This window comes from Struthio camelus, chromosome 3 (genome assembly GCF_040807025.1).
Source record: "Struthio camelus isolate bStrCam1 chromosome 3, bStrCam1.hap1, whole genome shotgun sequence".
Lineage (NCBI taxonomy): Eukaryota > Metazoa > Chordata > Aves > Struthioniformes > Struthionidae > Struthio > Struthio camelus.
In genome coordinates, this window is record NC_090944.1 from 91,833,995 (window position 1) to 91,856,335 (window position 22,341).

A 22,341-nucleotide genomic window follows, 5' to 3' on the forward strand; every position below is an offset into this window, starting at 1 on the left:
AGGTAGCTGTGCCGCTGCTGCTTCCCAAGAGGGGCTGGACGCGTGGCAGGCACCGACCGCTAAGGTCAGGGCTCGTCCCTCGTAGCAAACACAGCTTCTGCCTCAAACCCTCAACCTAAAGCAGGAGCAGCTAAAGCTTCTCCCCCAGGCCTGGCTATGCCAGCTCTGCCCTTTCTACTCTCCCTTGCAGGAGCAGCCTGCAACCTCTCCTCTTTGTAACAGCCAAATTCAGCTGTGCCAACCTCTCTGAAAAGTCTCGAGGCTTGTTTGACCAGCAAAGCAAACAGCCACAGTTCTGAGAATGTCTACCAAAATATTCCCGGTACCTGCACTGCAGAGCTATAAGTCAGGAGGTGCTGAGCGCCTGCGTAGGACAGTGCCACTTTCTCTCATACTTCACAGAGGCACTGCAGTCTCGCTTCATGCTGTGAATCCTTAGCTCTTTCTACAGGCAGCTGTACTCTCTGTTTTTAATCACAGAGTCAGATGTTCCCTGGCAACAGGATAGCTCTTACCTGGGTTTGCGAAGGTCTAAAAGCAGAGTCAAAGCCATTCTGCAGAGAGTCCAGAAAAGGCTGGATTTTGTAGAGGCCATGCGTTGTCTGGCTCGAGCGGAAGGCCACAATGTGGAAGTACTTCAGGATCTTCTCAAACCTTGATTGTGTCATGATAAGCGCGATGCTCTTGTTGCTGTAGAAGCCGCTGCTCCAGATGCTGAGAACAGACTCACAGTGGTGGATGCTGGTTGATATCATATAGCCTAAGAAGGCCTTCATTTCTGTCAACGTGACATCAATCCAGGCATCATCACTGCCAAACCTCTCCTGGTATTTCTTGGCATACATGTTGGTTTGGACCACCATGTTCTTTAGTACGTTGTCAGGAACAAAGAGCTGAAAAAAGTCCATGGCACTGGCATTCAAGGGCATTTTTCGTGTCGGACCTAGGACAAAAACATAAAGAGAAAATAAATTCAGTCCTGATCATCATAAATATGTCTACCCTAGGACTTTAAAGCAGGGCGAACTTGAATATTTGACATGAATTATCATATTCAGATCTGAATCAACTCCCCTGCCTCAGATGTAATGGAAATGGAAGCAGCTGAGTCATGAATATTTCAGGTCAATACTCTGCTTTAGCTACCATGAGAAAATTATCTGTGTAGACACAATCGCCACACCTAAGGCAATGACCTTCAGGTCCGTGAAGGACCTCTACAGTCAAGACTCTTAGAAAACCAGGCTGAAGTGAGGGAATGTCAGCTAATTCCTTTGGAAGTATGTCCACTGTCTGACAGACCTCATCAGGAAACTCCTCTCCTCTTCTCTTCCTGTCTTCCTCCCTTATAAGAACATCACACTCTGAATAGTTCTTCCTTCACTTTGCACACTCATTAGCTCCTAAGAAAACTTCGAGGGAATGCAGATTTGTGAAGCAACACCTTTAATTTTTCCATATATGCAATATCTCTACCTCTCACCCTCAGCAGCTGTTGTGGCCTTTTTCTGGCTAGTCTTTTATTCAAATGTGTTAAAGCAGTGCCTCTCATGTGGTTGTCCAGAAGCAAGGATATCTGTGCCATCCAGAGAGTTAATATTGCCCCCCTCCCAGCTGATACAACTCCCTTGCACTCAGATCCTGATCCCATCTTTTCTCTTTTATTTCAAATTCCTGCTCCGTTCACTGTCTATCACTAATCCTGCAACTTTCATATCTGCTCCTGCAGAGTCTTGCAGATCATGTCTATGCAATTTTAAGTCTTGCATCTATGCCATCACATTTTAGAATCTCCTCCCTCATACTCTGAAATCCACAAGAGACAGCACACGTTAACAGAACGAGTCAAAAACATCATGTGGCTAGTTTCACTGTCTCATGTCAAATGGAGTATTTTTAGCATTATCTTGCATAACCTGGTCCTCTTTCTCATATAATGCAATAAACCTTTCAGTCCCAGGCTGTCTTTACTCTGTTTTTCACCGATATTGTACCTTCTCTGCAGTTTTCAAGTATTCGGGGGCGAAAAAAAAAGGTGAGGGGCACTAACATTTGGTAGCATTGTACCAGTGTGAAAAGGTTATCCAGTAGAACATGAGGTTACATTATACCGAATGAGGAACATCAAGCCTGTCTTCCCCAGGGCAGACCCAATCCCTACAGCCCTATCTCCTCTAATCCTTTCCATAAGCTAATCAAGCTCCATCTTAAAAGTAAAGCTTTTCATGCCCACTGTGGCAGTGCTTTTGTCACCAAGTAAGGGCTAAGGGGACAGGGACATTCTCTGTTCTCCTGCAGAAACTGTGCCACTGCCAAACACAGAAGTCAATACACCAGAGAGGGGAGCATGTACATTGCCTAGTGGATAAGGCCATGATTAAGAGCAGTTCTACATCCCTGTGCAAAGGATAATCTGAGGTCAAAAACAAGATACTAAGAGCTGGATCAAATAAATACTGTGCCTTAGTTAAACAGAATCCCTTCAGTCTCAGGTCTATCCGAACAACGCTCTTCCTGATTAAAAGCAGAAAGTATACGTTATCTCATTTGAAATTCCACCTAATGGGAAAGAGCCCTCCTTGCACTACATGGCTGCTTGGATCTCAACCTCTGCTCTTCTAGCTGAATCAGAGCAAGGTATTTGTGATTCTGTCATGTGGAACTGCAAGGATTCATTAACGTGTTGGTTAGGTCACATGTTTTTGTACACCCTGTATCTCAGTTCACTTGTTCAGCTACAGCAACAACTACAAATTGCAGAAATGCTAGATGAAACAGTATTACAGGAACTACACAAATACTGGGGTTGGACTTGCTCTTAAGTCTTAATGTTCAGGTATATCCTGCTGGAACAGGAGGAACCACAAGCTATTAGAACTACAGCCAAAAATGACACCAAGACGTTAAAGCAGTAAAGCAGTTGGCTGCAGGGAGCGCCAACAAACAAAAGTGGATTTTTTTTTCCTCTCAAGTACAGCGGGGAAAGAAACACACACTTAAAAATTAATTCCCAGTTTTAAATTATGAGATTGAGAAACTGGAAGTGAAACAGTTCAGTTAAAAGTGCAGTCCTCTATATAGCAAGAAGCAAGAACAGAGTAAAGGAATACCACAGAAACCATGTTCTGGAAAGGACACAGCAGAAAATTACAGCTCAAAGGTTTTCTTTGTTAGGTGAAAACTATGGGGCTAGAATAGATACTCTTACTTAACCTTAACTGCTATTCCAATAATAAAACAGTTACAAAGAGTTCCCTTCTTTTGATGAGGAGATTTACACTCTGCTAGCACACACTGGACAGTTATAGCTGACATAAAATGCACTACAAACGATGGTGTATGAATGACTTACAGAACATCATTTTCTCCTTCCCCACAACTTGATTAAGTTTTGACATGCTACAAGACATACGGCTTTCTGATAAGAACACACTGCACTGAGTGCCTTCTTAGTTATATACGAAGTCCTGAGTAGCTATTGAATTCAACTCCAGCACCCAGGCAATCTACCAGGTTAAGCACAGAGGTGGCTTTTAAATTCTTGCCTTTAGAAGCAGAAGCTGGGAGCAGGCGTAACATTTTGAATCTTCCCTAGAGCAACTAAAACGCATTCATAAAGGACTAAGTCCTACAAAGTGAAATATGCTGATCTTGAGACAGGGGGATGTATGGACGATAGGTATGTGCAGGATTCCATTTTTCGGAAGTCAAGAGCAGTCAGAAACACAAAAAGGTAATTTTGTATGTAACTGCATTTTCAATAACTGCACAAGTTTACCCCAAAAAGTGACTATGCAAAAGAGACCGGTACACTGGCTAGGACGCTTTCTTTCTTAGTCAGCAGATCTGCTCCTTTTGCACAGAGAATCTCCTATCTGCTCTCCTGGTTGCAATAAATACATATACAGGATTTGTATTCCAGCTGCCATACAGAATTCACACAGCTCTATGACAGTCAGCTAAATCACTCTTTGTCTCAAACATCAACCCGATTGTTGACAAAATATGACTCTGAAAGTCCCTGCACAATCCTATTGTCTTAAAAACCATCCTTCATCGGTGAAACGAGCACCCGCGATTTACTGAGATGCAATAAAACAATAGTGAAACTGAATTTCTGTAGGAAAAAATTCAGTTCTCTTACATGAATTGGGTTTTGCATTGATAATGACTAGTCTAAAATAAATTACTTAAACATGACCCTCTAAGTACACATGTATATTCCATATACAGAGCAAGCTGTAAGAAATTTAAATAGTGAATTCACCCTTTTCAAGGACTTTTACGCTGACTTAAATGGAACTTATCCAAAAACTACTGATACAAAATGAGTTCCAGTTTCCCTAAGTTTTGACTTTAACGCTCCGTTCTCTTTTAATGAACAGGGCTTCAATAAATTGGAAAAAAAAGCCTGCTAGATTGTTCAGGAATTCAGAATGAGTATACAATTATGACTGCATGCAAAGTTACAAATTCAGTTTGTTCTGTCTTCTCTGCCCTAAAATATGCGGTGAACATATACATATATATAAAGATAGGCGTATGCATGTAGTTTTTTAGTTTTACAAATCAATCAGGATTTCTGATATTAGTTATACAGTCAGGGACAGAAAAGCACTCTTGGAGTTTCCAAGTGTGCAGCTAGAACCAGCAGTGTGTGCACAGCCAGGGTGGGATCCGGGCTTTGCTAAACAACCTCTGACTGGGCAGCACACATACCATCACTGTCATTTCAGCCTTTCTTCATTTGGTGCATTTTACCTTAAGTCACATTTGGCAGAATATGGAAAATAACACAAACTTCCTCTACTATGATAGCGCACCTACGCTCCCCTCTTCCTTTTCACTCTGTCTACCAGTAAAAACTACATATGGAATTAGCAGCAGTTGCCTTGCAAGTCATCGCTGTTCCTAGATCCTATTTTGACCAGGTTGCCTCCATTTCCTGTTCTGCTCTCAGAGTAACGTCTCTCCCAAAGCCAACCAGGGCAGAGCGACACCCATTTAAATCATAAGCGCAAAGTTGCAAAAAATAAAGAAGGTGAGTAGGGAAAGCCATTTCCATTTCCCTGCTAGAGCTGGGATGGGGGAGCAGAGGCTGGCAGCTAGTCTACAGACTGCATGCACTGCAGCGTGTTTTGGCTCATCTCCGCAACAGCGATAAAACTGCAGCAGCCTTGCTGGCTCGAACACCTAGCGAGAGAACAGGCTGCACACTCAGCCTTTCAGTAAACATACATGTTGCAGAAAACCCAGAAAGATTTAGGAAAAAGTTCAAGCGCATCTTCTATGCAACAGTCCTTCAGGCATCCCCTACGCATCCTCCCGGAAACCGTGGGTGCTCAGCCCGGGCGGTCCCAAGCAGTCATACTTTTCCCACTGCTCTCACCAATGTTTCTAGTCCTCCTGACTGAGTGGCACTTCAGAAAAAATAAGAACCTCAAGTGAATTAACTGTTTTTCCTTTGCTTGCCCAGTTTGCAGGACTAAATAATTTGAGTGCATATTTTTTAATAGGTCAATTTATCCTTTTCCATTTTTCCAGTTCTGATTACCAACCTGTTATTCAGAGACTCAGAATAAAAGATGGAAAGTTTGGAAACTTACTTTAATCAATCAGTGCTTACAATATAACACATAAATCTTAAAGAGGCCAAAAACATCGTCAGTTTGGATAGGATAAATCTGATGTGTAAGAAAAAAGGACACTGGAAAAAAAAGTTCTCTTTTCAGTTTGCTATGCAGAAGACTTACTGCTCTCGTTCAAAGCGTCACCAAAGTTCATGACAAAATACCCTGTTACCTTGACAGGCCCAGGTACTAACATATGTATGCCAATTCAAGTTGCGTAGTTTGGAAACAAAAACCTTGTGCAGAGCTAATCCAGAGCTGTCTTTGAAATTAATTATTAACCTCATTAGCCACTGGGCAGACCTCAAGCATTTTAACTGCTGAATTGGTCATTACATATTAGTGGCGGAAGCATCAGTTTAAAAAACTGACAATTTACAAGTCATACTGTTGTCCTCTTTGAGCAAGACCCTGCTAATTCACGGACAAGCACTAAGACAGCACTGTATTCTACAGACACATATCTGAGAAACAGATCTGTCCAGAATCTGTTGTCTTCTGGCAGACAGGAAGTATTTTCTCCTCTGGCATATGGCATAACTTTCAAAGACGAGGGTTTGACAAGCCAATTAATTCCTTCATCCTAAATCCAAGCAATTAGAGGCTGCTTTAAATTTGTAAGAAGTTACCGTTTCCAAAAGTACACAACGTAACATTTGGGTCTTATTTAGAGAAAGTCAGAAAATGTTGATGGAGCAATTTTCCGTCAGAGAGTGCACATTCATCAAAATCAGCATGTTCTCACAAGAAAGTGCCAGTTGATGAAATATGATAGAGAGAAAAGTCTAAACAATTTTCAGCTTTCTCAATAAGTGGAAAGCAATATAAAGAGCTGAAAAAATAGTAACAAAACCAAAAACAATGTTTTGATATTTCCTAATTGAAATTTTTCAGAATTTCTGTTTCACACACAGTTTCCTCATATAAGCTTTGGAAGCAGTGGAGCTTATCTGGCTTGCCAGAAAATCAGTTTTCATATCAGCTCTGCTCTTAATGGCCTTGAAGAAATTTACATCAGACCATTCTCAAACCGTATCCAGTTTGATGGCATTATGACAAGCCTGTGAAGACAGCTTGAAATAAGTGCATTTCTTCTGCATTTTATGCCAGCCTATTTCAGATATTGTTCTCCTGCAGAAACTGGGCAGCAAAGTATCCAGGTCTTTAATTTAGAATATTATGGTACATGTGTTTCACTCATCTTATTAAGAAATAGCAACCAAATCTTCTTCTGTCAGGACAAGTCAAAGCAGCCTTCCTAATTTATACCAGCTGTGGCTCTGACCAATATTTTAGGGCAAGTGGGATGTCTGTATTTGTTATTTTGATAGATAAATCTTAGTTTTCTTTGGAACAGTCTAGTACAAGAGTTCTATATAAATTATCAAAACAGGATCCACAGTGCTGAGTTACTTGAAGCTCAGAGCCAATCTATGAGGATGCAAGGGAGAAGAAAGTAAAAATAGGACTACATTGGCTTTCTTATATTAGAAAGAAGAAAGCAGACAGAACCCTTTAAAGAATGGTTCTCTTGGTGGAACATAAGGGCTACTTTAGCAGCCTACACTTCTGCCTGGATTTTCAATAGATCACCTTCCCCCAGAAACTTATTTTATACCCTAGCCTTGGCACCCAGTAGCACACACTTTTCTTTTACACTTGTTTTTCGATGAATTTATTCCAAACTATTTCAGTAGCACACACTTTTCTTTTACACTTGTTTTTCGATGAATTTATTCCAATCTATTTAACAAAATGTGATTTGACTGCACATATCCAAGCTTTATAAATAAGTGTCTGACAATGCCTTCATGTCTGCATGTAATAAACATAGCCATAAAAACTGTTCCAATCAGGTTCAGTGAGAGGGTGCTTTTTCTTCCCTCACCCTGCATCAAAAATGATTGTTTTCCTCAGAGCGTCAGCAGTAAAGCGATGCACATATCGCATCTCGATTTCTATCTACCAAAAGAATTTAGAGCTGCATCTAAAAGTGATCCAAGGACATATGAAAAAGGGCCGTTCAGATTTGCTCCACCCCTGAAAACAGTGCACAGCTGTTCAGCACAGACTGATCAAAAGAGGCAAACTTTGGCCTCTGGCCTCCACAACAGACCGCACTGACTTACGATGAGTTAAATAAAGTCAGCCTGGTCAAGCCAAAGAGTAACTTCTCAGGGGGCAGCACAAACAACACAGGGATGTCAAGGGTAAAGCATTCTGGCTGTCAGTCAACAGGGTACCACGTGTCATACAGCACCTTATGAAAATATTTAACTTTCTAGGTGTAATTAGGGATCAAGCAGGCAGGTCTTGTGCCCTTCCCCATTGACCAAATGTAGTCTGTGCCACCAAATAGCACTCGTTTGAAAGCGAGAATATGTAAGAGGTGTTGCGGCAGTCTTCCATGGCAGCTTGTTGTGTGTTTAAGCCATAAACAAAAAACATTTAATTAAGAGAGGACTTCTTTGCGTTTACAATCATTTTTAAGACCTGTAAAGCCTTCAAGCTGTGACAAGTGAATCAGAAAGAACAAAAAGCCCACTGCACTGTAGTGTTGATGCCTTTAATTATGCAGCTATTTCATTTCCGCCGGTGAGATCTTACGACCTGCCAATCAGCATCATCAACATCCAACAGAATCTCTCAAACACTGCTACAAGGTCTTTTGGTTAAAAGTAGAAGGAAAAAAAAAAAACAAAAAGCCCACCCCAAACAAACAAGCAAAAACCTTAAAGCAAAAACCTTAAAGCAGCAGAGTCAATGATGAAACAATATCATATTGTGTCAGCTTACATAACACTTTGCACATTATTCATTTGGTTGTGGGACGGAACACGTATGTCTCTCGTCAAGGGAATTCCTGCTTCCATGGCAATATTCCGTCGCACTTTCTTTAGCTGCTGCAGTTTTCTGTTAACATACTGCACTCAAACATCGGAGCAGATTGGCTACCCTGACAGTCCAACTGATGGTGAGTGTATCTAGCAGGTTAGAGACAACCATCCACAGGCTGACTTTATACATCATCTCTAATATAGCTTTCAGAAGATCACGGAGCAGTTACACATCTGGCTATAGGCACAGCTGTGCATATTTATCTGAGATAACTCTGCAAAGCAGTATAGATAGATTTATGTAAGCACAATTTCCATTACTCGCAGAATGACTCTTGTAGCTAAATCCCAGCATGCCGCTTTGGGATGGCTCCATGACCCCATGGTGAGGACCCTCCAGCTAGGAGCTCCTGCAGATGCATTGCACTGCCACATCTTTTTCTCCTGGGCTTCTGGTCAGTTCTAGTGCTTACTATTCACAAACACCATTATCAACATGCCACTTGCTACTTTCCAGCAATTTAAAATAAAAATCCACCTGTACAAGCACAGTTGATGTCAGGACCCCGCCCACAGAGGGAGAAATTTTGTGTTTGAAGGAGGAAAATAGCCCAGTATGTTTTCCATGCGAATCATCAGAACATTTAATTATCATTTTTAAATGATAAAAGTTAATAAGTAAAAGTTAATAAGATAAAAGTAAAGATAAAAGTAAAAATAAAAGTAAAAGTTAATAAGGAAGGGATCCAGGTAATGAGATGCTGAAAGCCTTCAAGTCAACTCCTGTATTTAAGTGTAAAACACATATGCACTGGGAAATGGCCCTTGGCTTTTGAGCAAGTCTCATGAGGAAACTGCTTTCTGCTTTGTTCAAAAATTGATTTTTTTTCCAAGTCTGAATGTCAAAAAAAATCAACTAGAAACCCAGACAGCTCAGCAAAGCATTACAGTCAATGCTACCACCTTTTCATGCAAGAACATTCATTTAAGTACATAACCCCCAATGATTCATCTCCATCCCATACGTGCTAAGCCAGCTACAACATCAGCCTGTGCAATTACTTCCCAGCAGCCAAAGCCTCTTCTGGGAGAGGACAAGGAATAGTTGTTAGAGCAAGAATATAGGCCCAGGTGCTACTTCCCATGCATAGAACTAAGCTCCTGCTACTGCGCCCACTTGGGAAAACGTGGTGAGGCTGAAGCAAACTCTCCTTCTCATCATGCTGCTAAGGCACAGAGCTGGGAGCTCTTGCTGCAGCCCAACCACATTGGGTCAAAAACTGGAACCTGGCCAGGAGGTTTGAGTGGGGGGCTCTGTGGGGATGATACTTAGCCTCTTTTTCCAAACTTCCTTCCTTTGGGCTGTCCCAACCTCCCCTGGATTTTACTGCTCTCTGTTGAAAAGCATGCACATGCATTTCCGAGTGAGCTTTGCAATTTGCCCTGTAGGGCAAGGCTTCTCTGATGTGCTCGTCCCAAACAGGGAGGCAAAAGAGAGAACACGGCATCCTCGTTTGAAAACTGCGCTATCTCTGCTGAAGAGGACCATTAACACGTCTGCGTTTAAAGCTGTTTTTAGCTTGTAAGTTTGCCATTTCATATTCTCCCTGTTGCACTCCCGACCCCCTCAAAAAACCTTGGGACAAGCAGCTACAAACCACACGTTCCTAGCCCACAAGGAGCTGGTACGTTAGGCTTAGGGACAGACAAAAGTCTAAATTTTTTCACAAGACAGCTAAGAGAGAGCATGTATTTGCAAGCCTGCTACAGCCAGGGCTCATTTACCAACTCACAGTATCACTCTGTGCACTTTCTGTTTACTTTTTGTTATCTTACTCCTGCTCCTCTTGTTATTTTCTCTTTTCCACTCTTGTTTGCCTCCCCTCAGCAGAGACCAGTGCCACAAGCTGTCTGAACATCTGACCTCAAAAGAGGCAAGTGGCTGGAAAGTTTGATAATTCCTTTCTAAACACCATATACATTAACATCCTTAATCCTCTTACCACATGCAGGACACATGACACACTCCACAGCACTCCACCGTTTAGCCTTTCCAGTAACTCTGCTAAACTCATGACTTCTCAGTTTTAAGAAACCAGAATATTTCTTGAACACTGAAGTGTTAAAAAAAATATATATATAATCATTTGTGCAGAAAGGTGGGATTACTATTTGCACTGCCTTTGTAAACTCCTGGGTGACACTCAAGTGTTTACAACCCACTGTAGCGCCGGGGAAGGCTTTCAGGAGTTGTGTTTGCAGAGAGAAAGTGAGAAGCACAACTTGGAGCTAAACAGTACAGTGAAGTCAGAGTGGGAATTAAAAACAGCAGTCCCTCAGCAACAGAGCACTGCTCCTGCAACCTCTTCCCAGCTACCGCGTGCAGTCAGCATAACCACTCAGCACTGACCCCCCACCACGGCCGACGCTGCGCTACACAGCTGCCTGAGGGCAAACAGAGCAGGAACTAGGCCATGGAACTACGAAGGCAAAAAGGAGCATCATATGTACTGCTCTGCAGCCTTGCAGAAGACATGGTTTCTCACTCTGGACCCAAAGGTGGTCTCCTCACGCACAGTCTCATTCTTAGGATACTGGACTCTGAGATCAGGCAAGGAAAAGATCAGAGGTGATCAGACAGGCAACACATACTGCTAGCCACGCATCACACCGGATTCAAATTCAGCACTGGAAAAGGTTCCCAGCTGACAAGCCTGGACACCAAAGTATCCCTAGCTGGATAGCCCAAGAATAAGATTCCCTTTCTTCCTCCCTCCATTGCCTTGCCTGTTTGCTACACTTTAAAGTTGGAGAAATCAACCTCAAAAATAAAATCACAACTACGCTTGGAGAGCATCTTTTCCAGGCTTCTTGTGGGCTGCCAACACAGGAACCAATAAATACTGAAAGATCTCATAGGATTTAATTACTGTAAGAACACACCTCAGCTTATGAAAGGAGGACGTAGTTTGTATCGCTCATTTTAGGCCTAGTGGAAATAAATAACAGCAACAATTTTCAGAGAGCTTCATTATGTGCTCACAGCAAGAAAAACAGTCATAGGTGATGAATTCTGGGCCATACTAAGCAGTGGGATGAAGGACAAAGCCAATAAATCTTTCTGACATACCAAAAAACAGGCCCTACCCTTCAGTTCCTTCAACCTGCAGAGATACGATTACACAGGATGCACCTGGCAAGGTAAATTTAAATTAGTAACATGGGAACAACGACTGGAAAGCATGCCTTTCTGTTTGTAAAACACCAAGCACTTCACACTGAGAGCTCTTACAAAGGCTTCTGGGCACAACACAACAGAAATAATAGCTTCCCATTCTGTAACCACAGATTAGGACATTCATAGCTCGAGATCTCTGTGACAGAAGTTTAATATCTACTAGCTACACTCATTCTCTTACAATCAGTTAGTATTTTCTGCATTTGTTCGATACTCCCCTTTCCTTTAAAGCATTATCCAAACACTCAGAAGTCTACAGAATATAGTCTTCATGCTAGGGTTCAGAACAGATCTTTGGATTACGATCCCAAACCTAAATCCTCCAGAACTTAGAAAAATCTCAGTCTTGAACAAAAGCCTGTGACTGATTTGAGGCAGTAGCCAGAGTCAGTGGCACGCTAAAGTAATGCCTTAATTACACAGGAAGCCTGAGTGTATGTTTCTGCTATTCAAGTCCTGGCCCCATATGCTGTCCGTCCCTCATGCTGTTGCACATTTACAGACTGATTTTCAAGGAAAAAAGTTTTAAGTTCTGTTCTCATAAAAGGCTGGTATATGATTTCATGAGAAGCTGAAAAGGAGCGTATCTACTTAGCAACAAGTAGCTGGAACAGTTCCCATTTGAAAAGGGATGTGAAATCTGACTGCTGCTCAGATCAGTGCTTCCCTTCTGAATCACCTGCCCACCAAGCCAAAACCAAATATTTTCTGATTTAAGGAAATGGGAGTCAGCCTCCCTGAATGCTTTACTCTGTTACTGATATGCTGTGCTATCGGAGACTAATCATATCATCTGTGCTTCTGGTTTATCCATGTCTCAGGCTGGCAATGGGATTTATGTCTTGTTTTTCTTCTTTCCATCTCCACATTCTCAGCCGTCCACTTCTGCTTCCTGTTAGGTGATCCTGACCTTCCCCCCATGCCATTTTCTTGGCTGCTTCATCCTCCTTTTCCATGTGCTTCACATTTTTGAGATGCTGCCATGCCTCAAGAAGTTCCCTGTTCTCTTGACATTTCACTTACATGATGAGATGAGGTGAGGCTTATGTTAATATGAATTCCTTAAACATGCAGCTGCTGTTTCTAAGGTTACACGTTTCAAGACAAGGATTAGCTGTCAGCTATAACAGGTGGTCAGCTGGATCAGTGGTGGTGAAGAGCGTGCTCAGCTGTATCTCGCTCTGTTGTGAATCACTGAGAATAAAGACCTGCACCAGTGTGGCCTTCTTGCAACAGCTCAAAAAGGAAAATTAGATGTACCCACCCCCTCTTTGTTCCTCTTCCACTTCTTTCTTACTCCCAAGCACTAGCCCGGATGAAATAACGCAGTACTGTCTACACTCACACTTTCATGTAACATTCTTCTATTAATTCCTTTCTGGCAAGGAACACCTAATCAGCAGGTAAGCACAGATCAAATACCGTAACTACTGGTGAAGAAGATCTGCAACCGGTGATTTTTCTCTCCCATTTGGAAGTTAGTGTAATCACAGAATGGCTGAGGTTGGAAGGGACCTCTGGAGGGTCCTCTAGAGCATATTTCCCAGGATCGCATCCAGACGGGTTCTGAATATCTCCAGCAAAGGAGACTCCACAACCTCTCTGGGCAACCTGTGCCAGTGCTCTGTCACCCTCACAGTGAAGAAGTTTCTCCTCAGGTTCAGATGGAACTGCCTGTGGTGTAATGTTACATGACAGTATTGAAAGCTGTATTCCTGCCCTTTTTCCTACAATCCACAGCTTTGAGCATGCCACACCTAGACCCTCTCCCATCATTCTCCACGTAATAAAAGAAGCATTCATAATCTAAAGTGTGTATTGTGATTTTGAGGGCCTGAGAACGAAAGAACACCCAAAAGGATTACCTAGGTATTTCTGCAAGTGACATCCGTCCTCCCCACCCCACCAGTATCAATTTCATTTCACGGCTGATGTGAAACAACCGACAGAGCTGCTCTTACAGGTTCCTTTGTTTATCTTGACCAGTCCCTGTCGACAAGGAAGCACCCAGGATCTGTGTAATGACTCCTCTTTAGTGCCATGTCAGTGTTTATTTATCACAACATTTTCTATAAGGAAAGCTGAATTCTCTAGGTGCCTGAGAGCTTTCGCTTAAATAACAAATAACTGAGGGTTATTTAAGTAAGTCACGGCTCTCACATGGCAAAAGTCTTCCCTTTAATAGTGACTGACATCCAAGTGCCTTTTTACTGTTGTTTTTTCTAGAAAAGTCAAGAACTCCCTTCATGCGCTCACTGAGGTACTGCCTCAGTCAGTTTGCATTTGTCAGAAACCCCAGATGTCAACACAGTCTCCTGGAGAGATCAGACTATGTTGCTGCTACTCCAGCTAGGATAACAGAACTGCAACATCCCCTTTGGTATTAGGATGAACGCTCACTCACCTGTTTCCAAACCTTCTTTCACTTTCTGATCTAGTTTTAAAGCACTCTTTGAATGTGGAATCCTAAAGGAGAATGAGTATCTGAAAACTCAAGTTCTGACTGCTAAGTCTCTCCCAACTCTCCTGGCTCTGTATGCAGAAATGGCAAGGCAAATAAAGAAGAATATGCACCTCCACAGGGAGCCTCCTGCTTCCTAAGCCTTGCAGACTTAACTGCTGAAGTTGTTTTTATATTACAGACAGAGAGTTGCTCCTTTGTATAGCCCTTCTGCTTCCTCAACTGCTTGTTTGCTGTGTTCACAAAGGTCTCCTATTAAATAAAGAATGAAAGAAAAATTTTTCTTGATGTTGAGAGCCTCCATAAAATAAAATTAAGAAAAGCAAGAGACCTGCTGTGCCTCATTCAATTCCATCAGCTTCTTCTATCATCTCTGATATGGCTCCTTTCCTCCTCACTAACTGTGAATTGCCCTGAATAGGTAGCATTTTCCCTTCCACATCAAGAACTGACTACATTCTTCCCTTAGGACCAGATTCTACTAGGTCCTAAGTGCTATAAACCCCACTGACATTTTAGTACAAAGAAAAAGCCTGCTGATTGTTGGCAAGGCTGGGCCTGGAGTTTTTATAACCTAGTGTCATCAAAACCTCATACCTGCTAGGCAAGCTAGAATATTATTTATGTGGAGAGGAGGGAGAAGAGAGAGAGAGAGAAGATAGAAGAAGCAGGTGAACATATTGCTTTTCAACACACCTAAATATGAAGTTGGGGACTGGTAGTACTCCTGGCAGATAAGAGCCAAGCCGTTCTGCAGAAATTCTCTGTGCCTCGACTGAATTAGTTTGGCAGAGCTGGACATAAATGATCACAGCCCTGCTTGTCAGGCCTTGTCCACTCTACCATATACGAACTTCACAGCAAGAGGCTTTCAGAGGGCCTAGAGAACTTCAGTGATAGTGTTCAGGACTAAATAAGCCTAGCAGATTCAATTCAGTCTCACTTTAGCAGAGGGCTGAGCGCATGCTTGAAGCAGTTTTCTTATTAACTTCAATTACGCCTGATCTAGGAGTGGGTTTTGCACACCAGTATAACCGGTGTGATTTGAAAAAGAGTTATTTCCCTTGTCCCCCCAGAACATTGATTTTCTTGCAAGAACGGAGGAACAGGCAGTACCAGCCAGAGGTACTTCTACACTGGTATAGTAGCTTCATGTTAGTTTGGTTTTAGCATGTTGCTATACTATATTATTAAAGCAGTATCAAATATGTATTCATAGAAAAGCTTATGATTTAAGCATGTGCTTACATGCTTCTCTGGATCCAAAGCATAACGTACTATATTAAGATCCCTTAACACTCACCTTTAAGTTTTAATTTGCCTCACTCATAAATCAAAAGGATATTTAATAGCCTTGTATTTTTCTGCAGTGGAAATGAACTTCCACAGCACATACTCATTGTGTACTCAGCCATTTCAAATGATTAATCCTTCAAGCAAGAGTGAACCTGCAATGTACATGCTAGTAAGAGAGAAGAGAAACATGTCTTTACCATAAAAATCTTCTGTCGTCTTTCCTGCAGCCTAATTCCCCTCTCTTTAGAGCCTTATGACTATCACTCAATAGATCCTGAACACTCTTCTCAAACCTTGGCAAGCAAATCATAACTGATGTGTTCTTCTGGGAACATGGGATTTTCTTTTCAATCATGTTCTTAATGTTAGCTTCTACCATTTATATTTGATACTTACAAAAGTAATAAGTTTGGTATCTAAAAATGTTTAGTAAAAGCTAATTAAGTGTGATGTTTAGAGAAAAATCCAGTTACACAGCTTGCCATTGAATTTCAGCCACGTAGCTAAAGAAACTTAAGCTCCTTGTACAGAGAGCAAAGAGGAGGTGCTTTCTTGGAGACATCAAAAGAGATCTCTCTACCTTCAAAAAAAAAAAAGTTTTCCTCTCTGTTATTTAAGTAGCCAACTTCCTCATCTACAAGAGAGCAGGTGGAACCATTTCATGTGAGAGACTGCTTTACATAACCTGTGATTGCTTGTAAGTTCACTTCCCAGAAACACATGCACAGATGAATTTTGTTCACAACTGGAGAACAGGACCAAGAAAAATGACAGGAAAAGAGCTATAACTTTTGTCCTAGGGATTAGGAAAATGCAAGGGAATTCTTCTTGGGAGACAAAGGGAGATTTGTGTTTGTGCACACTTAACAAGGCTTTTTACTCCAAAAGAAATACAGCAGTTGCACCGAGCTGACAGAAAGAAGGCAAGAGTCTGTCTTTTCAGTGTAATACCTGACAACGCATAAGGCGGGCAACATGAGTACACGACTTTGTTGTTTTACAGGAAACGCCAGAGCAGCACTGAAAGCTTTTTGCTTCTAAGAAGCGGATAGAGTTGCTTTACAAAGCCAAACTGTTTTTCCTCGGTGATTATTCGTTTGGCCTGTGTTTATCTCTGTTGTGTTTTATTTTAACTGTCTTGACAGTTTTGATCAATTCATGCTGATTAGCTGGAAACTCAAATACAAGCATGAGTCTGGAACTGAGTTTGTTCTTCCACATACAGCTATTTTTCCAACTGCTTTGACTGACTGCTAGCAGTGCAGCATTGTTCGCTTTCAAATTACACACTTCTGCCTTGTCATTTCTACCATTCTTGCTAACGACACATGCAATGGCTACTCCTACTGAAGAAGTAGGTCTCTATTTCAAAGCAGAAGCCAATCTCATAACAAATTTTCTGGGGTGCAGCCTGGGAGTTAAGGACTGATCTCTGCCAACACTGATCTCCTTTAGGGTCCCTTAGGCTCCAGTCCAGCAGAGACCATTTGGGACAGATGCTCAGCTTTAAATTACAGTGATCACGTTATTCTTAAGCACTAGCCCAACACTATACTGAAGTGCATGTTTATGAAGCAAGGATAAATATGTTTCCTATAGCCCAGTGTTACTCCAAAAAAGAGATTAGAGTACTTCTACCACTGAATCATAAGTGATGGAATCGGCAAACAAACCAGGAATTTCCAGTTTGCCGCTTGCACGTGTTTCTTAAACTTTTTCATCACTTCTGCTTTTGCTTAAAGAAAATATAGCTATAAAAGAATGAATACTGAGAAGCAGAGCACACAAAGTCCTTAAAGACGCTGAAGTGCAGGAGCTTAAAGACTGCCTAAAAGTGCCCTAACCTTTGGATTTGAATTTAAAAGCTTGCTTACTTTCTCCTCTCCCTTTTAAACTACAGACAAGACAACTTAGGTAGCTGTCTACACCAGTGCTCAAACAGAAAGCAAAACTTAAAATGTATCTGTGCTTATCCTTTCTTTAAGAAGCATTCATGCTCCAGCGGTATGAATATACAGGAAGCAGAACAACAAGCTTAGCTAATCTCATGAAGGCGAGCCATACCAATACTGCTTAAAGAAACATTACATTGTTTTCTTCATAGATGATATCACTTGTCTGCAGTCACATCCTCCTGCCTCTCAAACCAATGTCTACAGTGTGATGAGCTTTCCAGGCTAGACTGTGCAAGAAAGGCAAGAACTGGATATAGGAGATCCAATCCCTGCCTGCACATTGGGGGGGGGGGGGGGGGGGGGGGCGAAGGAAAAGAGAGACTTTCTTAAATGCTTGATGCAAAGCATGTGACTTATTACTTACCGTATTAGCCTCTAAACTTCTAGTGGTCTCTGGACGTTCATTGGCTAAAGTGACACTTAAGCAGGATAGCAGCAGGATGGCCGCAGGGCACCTACTGGAGGACAGAGGCATTCACATCTCAGTCTCAATTAAATGCTGGCCCAAAACTCTGCAGAGGCAGCTGCCATCCCTAAATTGCAACTCTCATCCAAAAGGAAGGTGGTTTAATCATGGCATAACCACAACACAGAAGAGCACCACTCCTGTTAGATCTTAAATTCAAATTTTTAAGCTTCATACAGCACTCTTTCCAGCTTTCTGATGCTAAGTTCAACATTGTGGTGTGTGACAGTTGTTCCAGATCTGTGTGTGTGGGTGATGTGATATGTGAACATCAACTGTAGTGGGTATGGGTGAGCAGCATGGTCTAGGGGCACCTGGCCATCACTTTGGTGTGTTAGAAGTAGTAGCAGTCATCTTTATGTGACACTATGAAGATAAGAAGACGTAGAGCTTGGTTTCACACAGCTTTGTCTCGTGACATCAACCGGCTGTTGTCAGAGGAGATGCTGTTAGAGCCTAATGCCTCTTTTCACTACAAATTTGCTGTCTCATAAAGACTGAACTCCAGCAGGCTGCCTTTTAGTAGGGGTGTTTCAAGAGGCTCTCACCCCTTATCACCTATTTTTGCACAAAGTGGGCAAGAATTCAATATCTGGAAGACCTTTGCCTTCTCCTCCCACAAGGATGGACCTGGGCACATAGGACAGAGCAAAACTGCAAAAATCCTGGCTTACTAAGACAAAGTTTGAATAAAGAACCCCTGCCCCAGAGTACCCACAATTAACAGAAGTGGGCTGTCCGGCAGAGCCTAGAAGAATAAAGACAGGAAGTTTTACACTGACTAAGAATACGATGTTAAAATGCTAAGTATTAGCAGGATCTATATTCACATGTAGAAGAAACATTCATTGTTATGACAGCAAAGGATTCTAGGAAGCAAAGTACAATTAGATAAACTAAATGTTGCAGCAGAGTAGACTAGGCTAGAAAAAGGTTATAGTACAGATTAAAAGGATTCAGCGGAAATGGAAAGCTTCACAGTAAAGGTTTGAACACCTTTTGTTATACCTGTTTCTTGCTCCTTTTCTGATTAAAGTATTGTGCTGAAGCGTTCTCCCTTTAGCTGTCCATTTCAGCTTAAAGAGAAAGAATCTCATCTCCTTTTTATCTTAGGAAGAAAGCTGACGTTAGAACAATTGGTGGCACACTGCTCGATGTCAAGCCACTCCAGGTCAATACTCGACCCTCTTCTCTCCCTTTCAGAGAATCTTTCAGTAAAAGACCTGAAGAAAAGGCATGGTCTGTGTTTTATCATTCCACTCAACTTCAATATCTGTCCATAAAATGCTATCAAATGTTTCTACTTCAGTATATAATAATGAGTGCTTTTAGAAAGGAACTAATGTTTATTTAATTTCTTTTCATTGATTCAGGGAGTGACAGCCAACAACTATAAGTACAGAAAAAAGATAAAACCTGGTACAATCTAGACAACAGCAGTAACAGTGTCAAGTCCATTTCATATTCCTAGAAGAATTTCATATTCAGTGCCTGCTTTTACAGTACCATGTCCAAAATACCCATAGCTGAATATTTCAGACCCACCACCTGTCCCAGAAAGCAAATAGGTTTCAAATTTGCAGACAGAGAGCTCAAATGGGTTTGCATTTACCCCAGCCTGGTGGGATGGTAGCATTAGGTACTTCCAGCTATATTCCTACCCCTCATAACTGAAAGCATTTGTGCCTTGTGCAGAAAGGGCCAAGGGAAAGAAACAAAAAAGTGAGGCCAGGGAAATTTTCAGGGTACACAGAGATTTGGGATAACCTAGGTGTGATTCAGCTATCAAACAAGGATTTCTGCCTCAGCTTTCAATACAACCAATGAGATTTCTAACATAAGTTTAATGAATGTGAGGACAGAACACTGGAAGCTGCAATAGCTATGGCAGAGGCAAAAATATAGATGATCCAAATCTTGTTGTTGAATACATACTTTTGTTCCTGATCCTAAAATACTAGAAGTCCCATAACAAGAGCTTAAGCGAATCCAAGTTCAAGGTAACACCCTAAAATGAGAAAACAATAAATAAGTCCATAACTAATATTTTCAAAGAGAAAGAGGAGAACTGGCAACTTCAGGCTCATTTCTTTGCTCTTAATACCCCTCAAAGACTGAGCAGATTTTGTAGGACAGACAAATCAAAGGCATCAAGACAAGTGCAGAGCAGGATAAGTTACATATTGTATCAAAGATAGAATCATTTTTGGTAAGTAAGCACCTAAGGTGACCTATGATATTACTTACAGCCAGTTGACTTTATCTGTTCTGATTATAGCCAGGCGCTTACTAAGTGGCAGCGATGGGGATTAGTAAAAGTATTATCGATATCCTCTTCACCCACATGCTTGATTGAGAGAGTTGTCTCAACGAAGGCATGTGACTTCTGGCAACAGACTGATCCTATCCGATTTTTTCCTAGAACATGGAGTGCAAGAAGTGAGTGTATGCTGAAGATACTTGTGGGCAACGCTGAGCTGAGGACCAGATCATCCTACTAGAAGTAGCTGGCTTTGATGGCCAAAATAAGTTGAGAGAGGAATACATACAATAGAAAAAGCCGTGAAGTCATGTACTTAGAGAACAATAATGAGAGTTTGTCCTATAATTAGGGGCTGAAATCAGAGAGGGTATCTTAAAAGTCAGTTGGGCGTGATTTTTCAGCAACATAGAACAGCTGCTTTCTAGGTAGCATTACGCAGGCTTTTAGTGGAGACAGTGACATATTAGTAACTTTGAGCAAGTAAGTGTAAGACCTCACTTGGAATCCTGTGCAGGATTCACCAAAAAGCTGATCCTTAGCTGAGAAAGCTATAGAGAACTGCTGCTAGAATAAGTAGGGGTAAAGTCTTGCAAGGGAAGATTGTAAAGAAACCTCTTGTTTCTTTCTTATCTTTAGCCTAGAAAAAAAGAAGCCAATCTCTCTTAAACATATTTGAGGAAAAGAGAACTAAGCACTGATATTACAAGATGAAACAATTTTGCAATGCTCACAAAGTGAAAAAACATCCTTCTGATATCTAGTCCATGAACTACAGAAACGTGGAATAGATATTTGGTGGTCCTTCCTTGCCAAAATGTGTGCTACATGGTCACCAGTTACTGCAGGTGACTGGACTATGACTGCATTGGGCCTGTTCCAGTCCTGTGCCCGTCTTCCTCCACACATCCATCCTGGCAGGCTACCAGGGTTTTTGTTGGCATTCAGCTGCAAGGAGGCTCTCCACAGCTTGAGAGCTGCTATATTCCTCCTGGGAAGGGAGGCAAGGACAGAGCTAGACACCATCAGAGCTCCACATGATTAGGTGCGCCTAAGTGACTCCAAAGTGCATTATTGCTAGCCTCGTAAGTGTATTCAGGCGGTGCTGCATCAGCCATCCCTGACACCACAAGCCAAACTTTTAACCTAACATCAGTATGGTTTTCTTTTGCCATTTTCTCTTGAAAGTTTGAGGTACTTTAGTCATTTTTTCAAGCATTTTCTCTGCAAGCCAGAGTTATTTTAGCTTCCAGACTGAACACACAGAAGGAGCCTCAGAATTAGTCACTTGAGTAGAGATACAAGATTCACGGACACCCCACTCATTACCACGGGATGTGAGAGAGCACAGTACTCTGAGTAACATTTAAGCAAACCTGACTCACTATACTTGAAAGGGGAAGGGAGGAGTTTGACATTAATAGATCAGAAAGCCTTCTGCAAGCACACAGCTCTTTCCCACAACCCATACAGCTTCCTCTGTGCTCCTGAAACAGAGGCAGAAAATGCAAGTGGCAGGTCTTTTGCATAGCACTTGAGCATACAACTTGCTACTAAGATGCTTTCCCACCGTTTGCATTTATCTTAACCAATCCAAAACAGAGGAAAAGAGTGCTGGAAAGCACCTCAGGAGGTCATTTAATCCAGACCTTTAACCCAGATCAATATATATACTAGCTGTGACTTTCTTAAGACAGGTTAGTGCAATTTTTTTCTTACCTCTCCAGTGACAAACCTCATGTCTTCTACAGTACTGCATTGTGTTTGAAAGTTTCTGTCGTGTCTGATTTAATTCTCCATCAATTCGATTCTAGCCTGTTATTCCTTGTATTCCGTTTCCATAGTATATAAGGCAGATTATTTCCTTTCCTACAATAGCCTTTACTTAATCTGTACGACCCCATTTTAGTATTCTCCTTTTAAGCTAAAGGACCCAGTTAGTAGGTTTTTCTCCTTCTCAGTCATATTCTCTTGACATTTGCTTATTTACTGCTCTGTAATTGGTCCACACCTGTGTTGGTGACCCAGGCTACCTCTCCCAAATGGCAAACCAGGCCCATCACACAAGTCTTGTACGCTCCTCTGGTTATATATCTGAGGAGGATGTTAGCCTTTTTCACAAAAATATGGCACTGAGTGACGTTGATCTTTTGTTCAACTTCAACCTCCCACTCCTTTCCTCTTCCCCTCCATTTTGC

The 22,341-nt window shown here is 41.8% G+C and overlaps 1 protein-coding gene across 1 annotated transcript in view; it reads right to left on the bottom strand.

Annotated features, from left to right (window-relative positions):
* Positions 1-22,341, bottom strand: part of PGBD5 (piggyBac transposable element derived 5) — a 69,887-nt gene that overhangs the window by 36,028 nt on the left and 11,518 nt on the right. Inside the window, exon 2 of the mRNA XM_068939051.1 lies at positions 516-943. Within this exon, the coding sequence (XP_068795152.1) occupies positions 516-943 (428 nt within the window). The remainder of the gene's footprint in view (positions 1-515; positions 944-22,341) is intronic.